Source organism: Blennius ocellaris (genome assembly GCF_963422515.1).
Source record: "Blennius ocellaris genome assembly, chromosome: 11".
Lineage (NCBI taxonomy): Eukaryota > Metazoa > Chordata > Actinopteri > Blenniiformes > Blenniidae > Blennius > Blennius ocellaris.
In genome coordinates, this window is record NC_137660.1 from 25,335,042 (window position 1) to 25,348,514 (window position 13,473).

General features: G+C 41.5%; 1 protein-coding gene across 1 annotated transcript; it reads left to right on the forward strand.

Moving 5' to 3' along the window:
* Positions 1-707: 707 nt before the first annotated feature.
* Positions 708-12,230, forward strand: dyrk4 (dual-specificity tyrosine-(Y)-phosphorylation regulated kinase 4). The gene is made up of 14 exons (XM_080505459.1): positions 708-881; positions 3,314-3,397; positions 4,761-4,913; positions 5,043-5,193; positions 5,446-5,609; positions 7,139-7,275; positions 7,858-7,998; positions 8,817-8,955; positions 9,198-9,279; positions 9,380-9,552; positions 9,643-9,703; positions 9,868-9,997; positions 10,469-10,605; positions 10,770-12,230. The coding sequence occupies exons 1-14, from the start codon at positions 858-860 to the stop codon at positions 11,045-11,047; spliced, it is 1,854 nt and encodes a 617-aa protein (XP_080361585.1). The 5' UTR covers positions 708-857; the 3' UTR covers positions 11,048-12,230.
* Positions 12,231-13,473: the final 1,243 nt, after the last annotated feature.

Sequence of the window (13,473 nt, forward strand, 5' to 3'; positions counted from 1 at the left end):
AACCCCTGTTGTTTTTGTTTTGTTTTGTTCTTTTGTTTTTGTTGTAATAGTAACTCCAATTATCTGCATTAAAATAGAGAAATGATTGCAAATCTATGATTTCTTTTTTCACCACTTCCAGGAGTATTATCCAAAGGCTAGTTCAGAAGATAAACTTATAAATAAAACAACTTGAGCTTGGAGGCGGCAAACGTGCTCGGGGGTTTCAAACGACTACAAATGCGCATATTTCGCAGTATTATGTAAGTTGGTTGCAGCCCACTCCAACATCCTTCACAATACATTGATGCAGCCGTGCAGAAAGCGCAGAGGTTGAACGAGCAGCGCAGTCTGCACGACATCCACGGAGTCTTGGTTGGAAGTGCCGCTCGTGCTGCTGCGTGAACCGAGGCGCGCGCGCGGGCGCGTTGGCGTGAAGAAGCTGCTGCTGCTGCTGCTGCTTGAAGAAGCGCATCAGTCACACGGCGTGTTGTAGGTGGACGACAGCGTGCGGATAAAAAAACAAATCTATATTGGGAGAGCCCCAGCTGTCAGCGGCAGAAACCTGAACAGGTGGTTCACTCCGAGTCCGTGCGCAGAGACCCTCCAGCAGCTTGTCTGCCGCTAATCCCCGCTTCTGACGACAGCGCATTTAAACCCCAGTGCGCGTATAACTGGGAGTCCGCTGCGGGTTTCGGCTGATCTGATCACTCATCGGGACTTTGGGGGTGTTTTTGTGATTCTCGCTGCTCATCGTCCAGGGGTTGGTCACGAAGTTGGAGTGTCACATTTTGAGGAGACCTGGATATCATGACTGTTGCTTGGATTTTATAATTCCTCCCGTTTGTTTTGGATTGTCAAGACACTGATAACACAACATGTTGCCAGAAATTAATACCAAGGTGAGATTTTGTTGTTGGTGGGCTGATTATGTGTGTTCAATTATTGTGCCGTTGCTTGACTGGAAATCTACGAACAAGCTGGTTTTCTTTTCTTCTATAATAAAAGTTGTATCTTGCACGTTACCTCCCAATATAGGTCTAAAATATTTTCAGTCAGGCTATCTGTATTTTCATTTGTTTTCGGGTTGTTATTTGTTTTTATTGAACTAATGCCCAGATTTAAAAAAAAAAAAAAAAAAAAGATAGTGTCTATTTCAGTACCATTTTTGTTCAATGCTGAGCTGCTCTAATAACTGACCTTTATCATGTGGGATGAATACAGTCTTGTGGTTTGAAAAATATGCATTAATCCAACAAAACTGTAGACTGAATCTACTTTGTACTGCATTTACACTATTTTAATTGACTAACAGCAGTGACTCACTCTCACTTTGATATATTTTGCATTTTCACCTCAGGTTATCCAATTTAAATGCTGAATTTCTCTTCCACCCTCTTTCTGCTTACTGCATGGCAGGCTATGATGAAAAATCTGACCCATTTCTATTTCAGTCGTTCTTTAGCGTACTTATTTCAGTGTTTGTTGTGCTGACAGATTCTGTAAGTCTATACGTGTTCTGGTGTATTTGTCACACCTTACATGGAAAGTGATATAAATTTAACCCCCTGTTGCTTTGACATCTTCAAAGAATTCCTCCTTTGGTACAACTTCTCAGGTCCTGTTGACTAGAACTCAATTTGATCACATTGATTGATCAGTGATTACATATTTCTAGTATTCCGACATGCCAATAGGTGACAGCTTGACAGGGGGATTATACACTGACGAACGACCATGTATGTCTGAGAGATGATAGCATGGGAAGGCACCGCCTCACCGTGTGTTGATGTTTACCCTCGGTAACTCCGGCTTTTACTGCTGTGCTTTGACCCTCTGACCAAGTGACCCCACCAAAGCCAAAGCTGCTCTTTCACACCTGCTTGGATGATCCACCTGCAGCAAAGATCCCCAGGTCACGTGTATTGAGCTGGAGTTGCCAACTGCTCCCATTTCCCTTTTTTAAAATACAAAAGTTCACCTAAGTCGCTCATATTCCACGTGCATTGGTTTTGTGAAGCAGTAGCTACAACATGCTTAGAGTTTTTTGAATGCTCACAAGTAATAATTACAAAAGTAAAAAAAAATAGATATACCAAACAATATTTTTCTTTGGGCATATGAAGGAGACCCCAGGCAGAATAGCTCCTGCAATAAGTCAGAAGCTAATGGGGCTCTCAATAAAATGAAATGAAATGAAATGGCGTCAGTGGGTTCCCACCTGCTCATTTGCCAGGCTTACAACAAACCTTTGCAGGTGATGTTTTAGAGCCCAACCCTGGCATAGTGACCTACATGGCTCCTGCTGTCACTCACAAACCTCCCGAGATTGTAACACGACGACGCCACTGTACCACACTCTTGTTTGGCTATACCCGTTTCCATTGTCTTGCTGGGAATTTATATCCACTTCCAACTTGAATGGAGAAGGGTTTTCTTCCAAGTGTGGGAAGTTGGAAAAGTGAACCGAGTCGGTCATTGTTTGATTCATCTCTCCTCAGCTCACTTTTTGGCTGATCATTACTGCACTGGCACTAACTCTCGTGTTACTTTGATATTTACGAAAAGCTTAAAAGTTCTATCCGGAAAGCTGTTTCCTATCTAAAACCTGTCGATAAGAACCAATTTATCCACATCTCACTCCCTCAGTCCCTCCAACCCTGCCAGGCGACAGAGCAAATAAAGAGGCTAAGCTTTATTTCACCCATATGGTGTCGCCTCATTCTCACCCACTCACCCACTGATTATTAAAGCACGTGTAAGCTGGCCTCATGCTCCAGGGAAACGTGCCGAATTTTCTTTTTTTAGAACATCCGGAAATCCTTTGGATTGTAATCATCACTTACCTACCTATAACACATTTATCCCAATTAATTCCCACATGCATGGAAGCACGTGTACACCCACTGTACAGACACATGGACACACACACACCTGCACACACAGGCAGGTACATAGAGTGCTAGATACTGAGCAGGCCGTTGTTGCTGTGTTTTTGCAGAACGGATCTATTTTAGGATCGTAGTGCATTATTTTTGCTTGTCTGGTTTCCACCCTGCTCAGCTGCCCTGAGGCTGTGAAGTGAGTGCACGTACACCGCATGATTGTATTATTAAGCGACTCCATTTGGTACAGAGGAATTCTCAAATCTGACCGAAAAAAAAGCATGTTATAAAACATCATGGGATATATAAAACACACTGCAGAACCAAAAAACAAACAATAAAAAAAAAAGGGTATCTTATGTATTCATTTTATCCGCAGGAGAAAAACAAACTCCTGTTTGATCTATTTATGTTGTGTATTTAATGAATTCCTCTCATTCCGCCCGCAGGCATCACGACCGGAGGCTTTCCCCCACCCCCACAGACTCCCATCAGAAGGCTCCCGTATTGGAACAAATCGACCCTGCTCCCAGGTCAGCGTAATCCATTAACAGCTGCCCCCCCCCCAAACACCTTCAGCAGCATTGCCTCCTTTTCCATTTTTGCGTTTAAAGTATCGCACAGCGCTTCAACAAATCAATAGACGTCCGAAAGCATCAGTCCTCTCCTCTTTCTTCTCAAACACACGTAACAAGATACACGGGGATCCGGGCTCTTTTTAGAAACCAAAGACCCGATTACAGTAACTTCAAATGACTGTGCAGTTTGGATCATTTAAGTAGCCTGCTTAACACTGCCTCCTTAAAATGTTTTTTTTTTTTTTTTTTTACAATTCCAGTTGCTCATATGATATAATGCATTACAGATTTCCACTAATACAAGAGCAGTTATGTAGAGGCATGTAACTGTGTTTACTTCTTTTGCCCGTTGTGGTAGATGCTTGCAAACTATATTTAGCCCTATCTCTATGCGTCATTACCAAGTTGGCAGATCCTGCAGCAGCTTTTAAAACGTGAGAGAAAATATATGAACTATTGACTGTAGAGGCGGTATAGCTTTTTTTATGAACTGCTTATTAATAATTAATACCTTAGAATATATTATGTTCATGCAGCGCAGTGCCAAAGTGTGTGCAGCAGCACTCTGCTTGAGAATCTCTGGATGTCTGTGGAACTGCAAAAAAAAAAACCCTTGTTTAAATAAGCTTGTTAACTCTATTTTCACAGAAAACACTCCTACAAGATAACATGTGTTCTCTAAATGAGTTGACGAATGACTGAGGCCTAATTTTGCCCATCACTGCCACGATGGAGTCTTGTAATAATGTGACACATGTAATCTTGCTCCCAGAGCAATCAGGGTGGCAGCCAGAGAAAAGCAGGTTACTGCACCTCACCTCCCCCACAAAGCCACCACGGACAGACTCTGTCAGGAATGAACCTCACGGGGCTCCGTCCCCATTTTACTCTCACCCTGATCAGTAATTCCAGCCGCTACCTGCTGGAGGTCCCGGTCACCTGAGTCTCCGTGGATGAAGTGCATGTAGGGAGATGGCTACAACACAAACGCACTGAAGAAACGAATAAAAAGAGTAGCTTGTACCCAGGAATATGAATAGAATAATACATTTTGGAAATCAGACTTGCTGTTCTGCTCTTTTCCTCAGCCCTGAAAGTGTTACACAGTGCTAAAAAAGACCTTTAAAAGATATGGAAGTCGGCCAATTTTTTTCTTGAATGGCCTAAATATTGTCACTGCTTTTAGTTGTTGGATAATTTTTCTCTTCATTTTGCACATATTAACACTGATGATCAATGTTTTTTTTGTTGTTTTTTTTAACATATCAATTCTTCTAAATTGTGAGCTGTTACTGAAATCTTCCCTCCTGCGTTACAGAAGTTTGGCCCTGGTGTGGGGACGTTGCCTCAGCTGGAGCCACCGGTGGTCCAGGTGGTTGTGAGCAATGCCAAAAACCAGCATCAGCCATCTGAAAACATCCTGCCTCAAATCGCCAACAAAGGGAGTCAAAACAACTATCAGACACACTCGGTAAGGCTATCCTATTCTTTTGCCACATGTGGCAGGCAGTTTTGCATAATGCTGTGCAATCCCAATCCTAATTCTTTTTCCCAGGCATCGTCTTTGCTCATAATAGCATCTAATTATGTTGCTTTACAGGATGAACGACCAAAGCCCACTCAGCAGTTCACGATGCGGTTTGGTGCGACCATGGATAAAGTGTCAGTCTCCCGCAACAGCAAGATTTTCAGCAACAATCTGGAGAAGGAGAAAGCGTACGAGGGACAACGGCTACCCATGTCACCTTTGGGTACGTAACAAGTAACCACAACACAACTGAATCACAAAGGCACTTACACCCATGGTGGGTGTTCCACTGCAAACACGTAACTCAGTTAAAAAAAAAGAAAAAGAAAAGAAAAAAAAGTAGATTCTCCCGCTGGATGAAAATAGCATGCCGGCATGGGAGGATGATCTTTCACAATCCTCTGCAATTGGCAGAGGTGTTACCAGCACGACAGTGAGTCACTCTTTTCCTCCTCCATCTTTCTGCCTGTTGTAGACGCACTGAAGAACTTCCAAGACCGGCTGACCGAGTATGAACAGGAGGAGATCATGGACTACGCCGAGATCTGGTTCCTGGGTCTGGGCTCACAGAAGATCGAGGGTTCTCAGGGAACGCCGCAGAACTCTGGATATGACGACGAGCACGGGAGCTACATCAGGGTAATTGGCCAGAGCATTCAGAGTTTTCGGGCCTCAATTAAAATTATGTGTAATATTTCATAGCTAAATTCATTTCTGGGTAACGTAAAGTCTCAGTTCATACTGAAACTATATCTAAATAAATTATCGATACCATCACATGGTCTGATAAAATGAAACATTTGCTACTAGTCATTGCATTGCATATTACAAAATATCATTAACATTTTGTGAAAAAGCACCAAAAGAAATATCTCTACATATCCGACTATAAACCCAAGAAGGCCAATCAAAACAAGATGCAATGATTTTCTAATCTCATAAACTAATTTTTTTTATCCACAAAACAATCACCATGTAATTAACACGAGTGAGAAATGAGACATTTGAACTTTTCATAGAAAACATATTAGCTCATTTTGAGTTTGAAGGCAGCAGCATATGTCAAAAAAAGGTTGGGATGCCAATGACAAACTAGATTAATCTGACCAAAGAGCAGTTCTTCTGTGCATTTAAAAATGATCTTTGGTTAAAAAAGGACAGTGAAATTTCTATATTGTGCTCACATATTGGCTTCTTCTTTGTATGGGACATCCTTAACTTGTGGATTCAAGAGTACATCATTGCGTCGTTTCCAGTGTCAACCGAGAGCCTGAAATCACAAGCGCCCAATGCTCAGTTTCTCCTATTCCATCTTCAGAGTATCTGCAATTTGAAATCTTTCTGATGTCGATTCAAAATCTGTACATGTACATAATGGCCCCCTGCTCAACTTCAAGTCTTCTTCTACTCAGTTTTGTTTCCTGTTGCCAATTAAATTTGGTTGGAAAATACTGCACTAGCTTTCTTTAATGTGTCGCTACAAAATTTATAATAACTTGGAATGTCTCGTTTTTAATATTATACAGCAGTTTCAAGAAATAGAAGTGACGTAACTGATTTAAGTGGACCTACGAGACGCTCACACTTGCTTATGTATGAGCGAAGGCAATCTGCACACGGCCAGATGCCTTCCATTGACCTCAATCCAGCAGCTTCAGGCATGAAGTCAGTTTGACTGACTGCATTGTTTAATACTGTTTACAATAAACTGCACCGGGTGTCACAATACCCGTAACAACAGCCTTTAGTGTCTTGCTTAAATCAGGCGGCTGATGGGCAGTTGTGTGCCAACAGACGACATGGAATGAATGGGGCCGTTCAAGGCTGAGTGATTGACCATTGTTCAGTTTCTTCCGTGTCTACTGAAGCTCATCTCACTCAGCTGCTTTGACTGACAGACACAGAAAAAAGCCTGAGAACAGTTAATACTGTCCCACGCAACGTGTAGAAGACACTGAGTGTCCTGAAACTGGAATACTCATGAGTAAACATGGTTTTAATGGCATGTTGTATTTAATAAAATGATGTATGATTATAATAGCTGTTTGCCGTTGAATAATTCACGTGGATGAATGTGGATGTTCGTGCCGTCTATTTTTATGTTGAGTGCACACATACGTTACATAATATAGTGAAATGTGATATTAACAGTCCTTCTGTGCTCGTAGGTGCTGCACGATCACATTGCCTACAGGTTTGAAGTGCTCGAAGTGATCGGCAAAGGCTCCTTTGGACAGGTCCTGAAATGTCTCGACCACAAGACTAACGAACTCGTGGCCATAAAGATGATACGCAACAAGAAAAGGTACAAACAAAGACATTTTGGTATAAAAAAAGATTATATAAATGTCATCCTACTCAACTAAAAATGACTACCCAACCTGGGAATCAAAACATTATAATAGATTTAAGGTTCTGTACGTTTCAATTGGACTCTGGAGAAAGTGTGTTTTTCAGATTCAAGGAGTCCAATTCTGTCATTCATTTGAGATAGGTTGTAAGTTGTTGGGGGGTTCCCCCCCCCCTAACCTGAGCACACAGTGCTCACTTTACAATTTAGGACTCTGCCAAATCTGGACCTGATTTAGCACGATAGAAGTCAGCACCTCATGGTTTTATCTTACCTGTCCCTCCCCACACCAACCATCACAGCGGCCGCAGTCCCGGAGGACAGATGCTCGATTCTTAGCACTACTTCAATAATGCAGAAAACAAAATGGGTGCAAAGAGCCTGAGATGAACTCTCTTTTGGGTCAGATAGCTATCTTAGATCTGATTTCTGCCAGGGACGGATCACATTTCCTTCTTGTGTGTTGGGGGGAAGAAAAAAAAAAGAAATTTAAAAGAAATGTTCGATATCCTAATATGTCCATGGATATGTCTGCAGGTTCCATCACCAAGCTCTGGTAGAGCTGAAGATCTTGGACGTAATAAAGAGGAAAGACAAGGACAACCTCCACAATGTCATCCACATGAAAGAGTACTTCTACTTCCGAAATCATCTCTGCATCTCCTTTGAGCTTCTCGGGTTAGTGCCTCCGTCACTCCCAGCGTGCAAAGAAAAACCCCTGCCAGGTCTCAGAGTTCATTATACAACCTTTTGCTAAAGATCCTTTAATTGAAGGTAGTTGAGGCAGGTCACCTTTACCCCCTGCTACAAGAGTAGGGTGTGAACACTGTATTGTTTATCAAAAGCATTCGATTCTCCTCATTACTTTTGCATAGCTGGAGTCAATCAGGATTTAAGTGATTACCTGTGTAGCTTAAGCCATGTGAGGTTAGCGTGGGCCGCCTGTGAAATCTCTCCGAGGGGAGATAGTTTTGTGTATCACTCTGGCTGAATGACCTTTACAGGACGTCTTGGACTGGCACCTTGTCTAACATTACTGTCACCGAATCCTTTAGTTAAGGCCTTGATTAGGGCCCTATCTCTTACCGCCTTCTTGCTCCATGGTGTGAGGGATCCAGTTACACAGTCTGAAGAAGTTTATACTTATCACAAGGAGCAAGAAATAGCAGGAGGGATATCCTTTATCTACTGTATCTACCTGCCCCTGAATGTGAGCACAAAGAGCACATAGATTATTTCTAAGTACGTGTTTGACACATCGCTGGTGTTGAGTGACGCCGAACTTAGCGGCCTTCTTTTCTCAGGGTGTTTATTTGAGGATTATGAAGAAGTTATTATGAGCCGCTTCTTTTTATAAGCCGGGGCCTGTGTTGAGCTCTGAAGGCTGCGCTAAGTTCTGTGTGAATATAGTGCTTGCGCACAGATGACAGAAACAAGGAAAGGAAAAGCATTATGGCCCACTGAACGCCACATGTTTTTGTTTTCTCTCTCCGCAGGGTGAACTTGTACGAGCTCATCAAAAAAAACAACTTCCAGGGCTTCAGTATCGCTCTCATCCGTCGGTTCACTCACGCACTACTGAGGTGTTTGCAGATGCTGCACAAGGAGAAGATAATCCACTGCGACCTCAAACCGGTACTGACCTCCGCTGGAAACCTCCTCCCTAAACATGTCAATCATCACACTTATTTAAGCATAATTAACTCATCAATAGGTGACATTTACCCAGCTTTGCCTTGAACCATTGTACTGACGATTACAGCTGTATTTGCATAATTGCTCAAAGCACCAGTGGGAATGTTCCTCCATCTTGTGGCGCATTAGAGAATTGCATCAAGGAGCCAGCGTTTCAATGTGCTGCCGTCTTTTCTGAACAGGAGAACATCCTTCTGTCCCAGAGAGGGCCCGGGAACATAAAGGTGGTGGACTTTGGTTCAAGTTGCTATGAACAACAAAGAGGTACGAATGTTATTCTGATCCGCTATTCGTTTTGACGACATCTGCATATTGAAAGACCCTTTGAACTGAACCGCTCCATGTCTTCTGTCACTTCCTGTAGTGTACACCTACATACAGAGTCGCTTCTACCGCTCCCCAGAGGTCATCCTGGGTCACCCTTACAGCATGGCCATCGACATGTGGAGTCTGGGCTGCATCCTGGCTGAGCTCTACACGGGCTATCCTCTCTTTCCAGGAGAGAGCGAAGTGGAGCAGATCGCCTGCGTAATGGAGGTTTGTCATAGATGCCCCGGATTAAATGTGCAAAAACGTCAAACGCAGTTGATGGGTGGTTGAGCTTTGTCGTTTGATTTTCACTTGCAGGTTCTTGGAATGCCTCCAAATGATTTTCTTCAGTCAGCATCAAGGAGGAGGTTATTCTTTGGTGAGAATTGCTCTTTATCAACTTTGACATTTGCTTTAGATCTGATTATTTGTGGATTTTTATTTATATAGATAGATTTGACTGCAGCAGACTCGCATGTCTTGTTCATTAGGATGTGAAATGATGTGTCCAGGTCATAAATCTGTACTATGATTTGTGTGCAGACTCCAAAGGGAACCCGAGGAACATCACCAACAGCAAGGGGAAGAAACGGAGGCCCAACTCCAAGGAGCTGTCTGCCGCCTTGAAAACAAACGATGTTTTGTTCTTAGATTTCATCAAACGCTGCCTCGCGTACGTACAATTCACAAAATTACATAATCTTGCCATTAGTATTGTATTCTTGATTGAAAAAGCAATGCCAGCTCGCTTTCTTTAGGATAAAGCTAATAATGAATATCTTACAATATGTATGATTTCAGCTAAGACTTTTTTTTTGTCAAAGGAGCCTCCATTTCATCCACAATCAATTTTTTGTTCTTATGTCAGAGTATTGACCATAGTGCAAAGACAAACATTATCAACATCCTTTAGCCAAAAGTGGAATTATAAACCTGAAAAGGTTGAGGCTCATTGTGCTATCTTACAGATTCCAGGAAACATCAGTTCTGTTTTTTTTTGTTTTTTTTCAAATGACATCTTGACTGTTAAATTTTATGTTTAAAACTTTCCCAGGAAAAACTTAATTCTACAATTGGAAGTGTGCTTTAGAGTGTCAACATAAACTCTACTTGTAGGCTTCAAGTATATTTTCCTTCTTTTCAGATGGGATCCCACGAAACGCATGACCCCTGACGAGGGACTACAACACGAGTGGATCTTGGAGGGGAATTTTAACAAAGTCCGTCCAAGAGCCAGACCCACACTGAAGAAGACCACCGACGGCTCCACCTGCAAGCCTGGTGAGCAAGAACTTGACGTCTTTAAAAGTTCAGTCAAACTTTGGGCTCACCTGAAATTGCCTTGCAACTTGGGTAGCGAGGACTATAATTGTAGATACACTGAAGCCTTTTGTGTTTCGCCTGCGAGCTGACATTAAACGACCTTTGTTTCCATGGTGCCGCAGCAGAGAAGGACGGCTCAGAGTGCAACGCTAACGACAAGCTGCAGAGGGACGGTTCGTCGTCGGACACAAAGATGGACCCCGCTGAGCGTTTGCGGCCCATTGGAGCCTCCGCGGAGGAGGAGGTGCGCGAGAGCGAGGGCAAGCTCTCTGCAGACGCCAAACAGCAGGAACGCAATGGCGAGAGGCCCGTCCACATCATCATCAAACCTCAGGAGGAAGCGGCAATGGACAGAAACAGCAGCCAGGAACCATCTCAGTGTTTGCCTCCGATCATTTAACAGTCAGAGGGAAGCGTTCAAACTGCCGTGTGTGCGAAACATTGAAGTCCACTCTCCTTTGCAACCAATACTGCCATGTGGCTGCACAATGTTACAAAACTAGACTGAGAGAAGTTAATAAAGCAGCTTTACTGACTGGTAATAGAGGTTCCCACATAATGGTGAACCGACCATGGATCTTCGGAGGAGAGCAACTGTTCCTAGGCTTTAATTTATCGTTTCGATTATACAGTCTTAGTGTATTATGTTGTTTGGTGAAACGTTCAGGTTTTAAGACAGTGAAGTCAATCAACCGATTGTGATTTTTGACAAACATTTAGACAAAATGTGTCCTGAAATAAGGCAGTCTTCGACATTCTGTCAATAGTCTTTGGGAATGCTTATAAACGAGACAGACTTTTACTTACTGCACAGTCCATAGTTCATCAGAAACAAAGAAATTAGAACAACTTAGCCGAATGGAAAAAAAGCATGGATAGAAAAACTGAAATAATCTACAGCTTCTTTTTCTTACCTTTAAGATGATTTAGCCTGTTTTCTCGTTTATAAAGTTAAAATATTTGAAGGAATGTGTGCAATAAAGGCTCAGCCAAATCTTTTTTTTTAATTAATTACATAAAGAATTGATTGTCATATACTTTATATTTGTAGATTGAGGTTGGTACATACTGATTATTATTCATTTCACTTATTTATTGTGAAATATATTTGATCCCATGTTTCATATTTGTTTAACAGTTTAACTCGACAAACAGAGGATGTGTATTTGTAATAGATTTTACTGTATATAATGTATTTCTGCTGTAATTTCGTATACATGTGTACCGCAGGACATATTTTAAGAGAAATATTTCAGATATTTGTTGAGGTTTTAGACAAGGTTTTACTTGTTGTGTTACTGTATCAAAATGTTTTGTATGTTTGTGTTATTCTTAATTTTTTTATATTAGAAACAAAAAATCCTATTATTGATAGTTTGTGCCTTGCAGTATTAGAATTTTTGCACTTTATTATTGTCTGTGTCCACTTGGATTCAAAGGATTTTTTTCCCCAACATGAATTTAAACTACTCTACCTGGATTAGTTTTATCAAATGTAACAGGATACAAGTAATTAATTTGCTTTTTATAACTGATTTATGTTTGTTTCCTTTTAAAGCCAACACAGATCCAACTAAAGACAGACTTTTTCCCTTCAGATGTATAAGAAAAACAAACCCCAAGATGATGGATTGTAGCTGAATAGAAAAAAAAAGTCAAGAAAAGCTATTTGTATGTATTTTATGATGGAATAAATAGTTTCAAATATTTTGTCTTTTGAGATTTTCCTAAAGTGTACGCTCATGAGATTAGGTGCTTGACAACAACTCTTACTTTGCTTCATATGGAGTACAGAGCCTGATGCCGGAGATAGAGAGATTTACGGATTTACAGCCTCTGTATGGCGACATTCTTACGGTAGCCCAGAAGGACCAACAGCACAACACACCAGAAAAAGCCACAACACACCAGCAAAAGTCACCACACAACAACAAAACGCCACAAAACAACAACAAAACGCCACAACGGAAGAACACAGCGTCGGAGGGCAGGTGCTGTTTCCGCGGGACTATATTTACTGACGGACTTGGGCTCGGAGAACATGTTTTGTTTCCGGGGGAAATTTTCTGACATTTCGGAGAGTTTAATGAGACGGCAGTACTGCTGCATGATGATTACAATTAATGTCGTTATGTTTTTTCAGATTTCAGCAATGTTGATCACCGTGTTGAAATTGTCATAGCGTTGTGTGTGTGTGCTTTTCCGTCCATCATTTGGATCCGCTTTGGTTCCGTCACAAAACATTGTCCCCTGGAAACAAGGACTGGTCTTCCGGACGGGCCGTTGGGAGAATTTAATGAAGCGTAAGTAAATGGATTTAAATTCAAATATTTTATTATGAATGTTACAAAAACAGTCCATATCAAAATCTTTCATTCCCAAGTAATGATTTAAAGAATTATTTAGAAGCAATGCTCTTTCACTTTACATTATAACCAGTCGCCCCCTCCTGGTGGAAGCAAGAGGAATCTTGGTACAGATATGGTTAAAAAGGACAAAGTTTAAACGATTTGTAAATTTACATGGGAATTACATATTTATAGCACTCAAGATAGAGATTGTCCGTTAGACCGTCCGCCCGTCTCTCAAAAGATTACTTGTTTTTTTTAAGAGTAATTCTATGTAAATATAGACTGGAATACAGGATGTCTAAACAACAGGACTATCAGTGATCTTGGTCCTCTCTTTATGATATTTATTTTGTAATTCTCCTTATTTGCCTTTGTGCACTCTGGTCCCACAGCCATCAAAATCAACACTCTTAACACTTTAAACGTAAACTTTGAGCATCAAGTTAACATAAAACACAGTACGTGTGGTTGGTTC